Raw genomic sequence first — 3,414 nt, 5'->3', positions numbered from 1 at the left:
GTGTTAGTGAGTGGGGTAGTGTGTTAGTGAGTACGGTAGAATGTTAGTGAGTGGGGTAATGTGTTAGTGAGGAGGGTAGTGTGTTAGTGAGTGGGGTAGTGTGTTAGTGAGTAGGGTAGAGTGTTAGTGAGTGGGGTAGTGTGTTAGTGAGTGGGGTAGTGTGTTAGTGAGTAGGGTAGTGTGTTAGTGAGTGGGGTAGTGTGTTAGTGAGTGGGGTACTGCATTAATGAATAGGTCATGAGTTAATGAATAGGTGACTGAATAAGAAAGTGGGTGAGTGTATGGAGGTCATGAGTGAGTGACAGGGTGAGTGACTCAGTGAATGAGGGAGTGTGTTAGTGTGTGGGGGGATGTGATAGAGTGAGTGTTGGAGAGAGTCACCCAGTGAATTGACGGGGGATGGGGGTGAGTGGGTTAGTGAGTGACTAGGGAAATGGTTAAAATGTTGAGTGAGCGGGGGTGATGGGGGGGTGCTATCAGGTTGGGAGGCTGAGTGGCCATGAGGGCTGGTGGGAGGGTTTGTGCATTGTCGGATGGTCATAAGTTGGATTGGGTGTAAACTGGTTGGGTCAGGGTGCTGGATGGGTAGTTCAAAGGTAGTTGGGTGGTCAGGAATTGGTTAGGGAGAAGGTTGAGTGGTCTTTGTTTGGGTGGTAGGGGTGGTGCAGTCAGGTGGTCATGTGTATGTGTGCGAGTGTTTATGTTTGTGTGTGTGTGTGGTTGAGTGTAGGTGCATGTGTGTGTGTGTCGTGTGTTTGCATGTATGTGCGTATAGGTGTGGCCGTGTGTGTGTGTATTTGTATGTGTGTGTGTGCATGTTCACGTGTGTGTGTGTGTGTGTGTGTGTGTATGTGACAGGTGGAGAGTAGTTAACAAATCATACATTATCTTTGGCTTTATTAGTAAAAGCATAGAGGAGTTGCTGTTGAACTTGTACAAGACCCTGGTTAGAGCCCAGATGGAGTATTGTGAGATAACAAGGTGTAGAACTGGATGAACACAGCAGGCCAAGCAGCATCAGAGGAGCAGGAAGTATTGTGTATAGCTTTGGGTATCCCATTACAGGAAAATTATGAATACATTGGAGAGAGAGAGCAGAGGTGATTTACAAGGGTGATCCCAGAGATGAGAAACGTCGGTGATGAGGATAGTCTGGGACTGTTCTCCTTGGGGAAGGAAGGCTGAGAGGGAAATCTGATAGATGTTTTCTGGATAGAGTATATAGAGGGAAGCTTGTATTTGTAAAAGGAACAAGAACCAGAGGACACAAAGTAATTTACAAAAGGAGCAAATGTGTTGTGGAATTTCACTCAGCGAGCAGTTAGGGTATGGGTACGCTGCCTGGAAGTGTGGTTGAGGTAGGTTCAGTTCAGGCATTCAGGAGGATATTGGAGATTGCTTCCATTTAAATAATGTCAGGGTTATGGGGCAAAGGCAGGAGAATGGCACTAAGACTTTGTAGAAGCAGCACACTGCAATGGAACAAATGGCCTTCTCCTGTGATTCTGTGAAAGGCGCTCAGGTGTGTACCGTTAATGGACATGAAGATGCGAATCCCTATGGTACGCTGTGATGGAACTGTGGCCTTGGGCCGAATGGCCTGCTTCCACACCATAGGGATTCTACGATTGTGTTTGATCACCTCGAGGCAGTGGGGATTGCTTTGTGAGGTAACGAATGGCGTGTAACAAAACAGAAAGACATTTAAAAATGGCCCAGGGTCACTTAGAAGAAAATCTTTCTCTGAGTGGTATTGGCACCCAAATCCTTCAAGCACACAATAGGCTGTGCGATGCGCTCTGACAGGTTGTCAATGAGGCTGAAAATAAGTGCTGAAATAAGACAATCACTTACCCAAATTCCTACATCAACATTGCAACTTGACAGCTTCATCTCGTGATCGAGGGAAAAGGTTTGAAATCGTACTGAAATGCAGATTTAGTGAGAAAATACGTGAAACGTCTTTCCAACTAACAAATTTCACTCAATACGTTCGCTGGAATTGACGTATTGCGACCCGTTTTGTCCGAAAGCATTAAAGAACACAACAGCGCTGGAATAAGAGAGGATAACTGATGTGTGACAGTGAGCTCATCACCTCATGGGCCAGTCTGCGCCTCCTGTGTGTTGCCATGGTAGTCGCACAGCTCACTCACATCACACAGAGAGGGAATGCACTTGCACTCAGTGTTAATGCCCTCACTGCTCCGGCAGCGTTGAGAAATGATCACGGAAAAGACTCCAGGACCTCAGCAGGTCAAGTGACAGATCCCACACCCCTTCAGTGGTCTCTTCCTTGTCCAGAAGTTACGCTAACCACCACACCCCACCCCCCACCTTGCTCCGAAATCGAAGCTTCTCATTGTTTGCTGACCACTCAGCGGCCCTCCTATCCCCTCCACGCACAGGGGCTACCCCTTCATCACACCAACACACACAGTCCCTCGACCCATTTCCTCCACATTAGCAGCACGTTGTATGTACTGGACTGTGACGTACAATGCTCTAGGGACACAGGTTCAAATCTCATCATGACAGGCTGTGGAGTTTAAACTCAATTAAATCAAGTCAGGGATGGGAAGCTAGACTCAGTAACGGTGACAAGAAACTGGCATTGATCGTTGGGAAACCCATCTGGTTCAACAATGCCCTTGAGGGAAGGAAATCTGACCTCTTTATCTGGTCTGGGTCTACATGTGAATCCAGACCCAGGGCCAGACAGTCAATTCTGAACACAAAAGTGTCCTCTGGAATGCTTTAGCAAACCATTCAGTTCAAGGGTGGCCAGGGACAGGTATCAAATGCCAGCCTTCATATCCCAACAAAGAATAAAGAAATGCAACAACTTTTCTTGTGTCAGTTAGCACTGAGAGAGTGATTGGGATGTGGCACCCTTAGGTATATGCCAGTTTCTGAAACTAAGCTCCTATATTCAGGCTCTGTTGCAAATTGCATGTTACCATTCTTGTGCTAACCTACTTGTGACATTTGGATGTAAAATAACAGGATTCTGTTTGCTTGACGATCTCTAGTGTGTTTAATTACATTGTTATGAACCAGACCAGACCCCCTCAAAGTATATTATGGAGATAGCCTAGACCCTAACTTTTATATTTTTTTAAAAGGTGAAGGTAAGGCGCTGTGTTCAAGATATGATTCAATTGGTCTAAGCTTTAAACAAAACACACTTCATTCCGCAACACAGTTAAAATACAACAAGAAAAAATTGGCATAACTTTATCAAAATACTTAACAAGATAATGTATTATTTAATCTGTAATTATTAACTGTTTGAATACAGGCAGCATCCCATAAACACACCCTTGCCAAACGCAATTCAACAAAACAGTATTCTCACGAGCTGTCTCTCTCCAATCTCATTCTCACAGGCTGTTCCTCGCCAGTCTCATTCTC

At 45.5% G+C, this 3,414-nt stretch overlaps 1 protein-coding gene across 1 annotated transcript in view; it reads right to left on the bottom strand.

Moving 5' to 3' along the window:
- Window positions 1–3,414, bottom strand: part of LOC125484347 (cobra venom factor-like) — a 37,531-nt gene that overhangs the window by 22,419 nt on the left and 11,698 nt on the right. Inside the window, exon 4 of the mRNA XM_048602555.1 lies at window positions 1,855–1,925. Coding sequence (XP_048458512.1) covers window positions 1,855–1,925 — 71 coding nt within the window. The remainder of the gene's footprint in view (window positions 1–1,854; window positions 1,926–3,414) is intronic.

This window comes from Rhincodon typus, chromosome 11, assembly GCF_021869965.1.
Source record: "Rhincodon typus isolate 14 chromosome 11, sRhiTyp1.1, whole genome shotgun sequence".
NCBI lineage: Eukaryota > Metazoa > Chordata > Chondrichthyes > Orectolobiformes > Rhincodontidae > Rhincodon > Rhincodon typus.
Note: the sequence above shows the minus strand (reverse complement) of the source record. Positions and strands in the feature narration are given on the sequence as shown.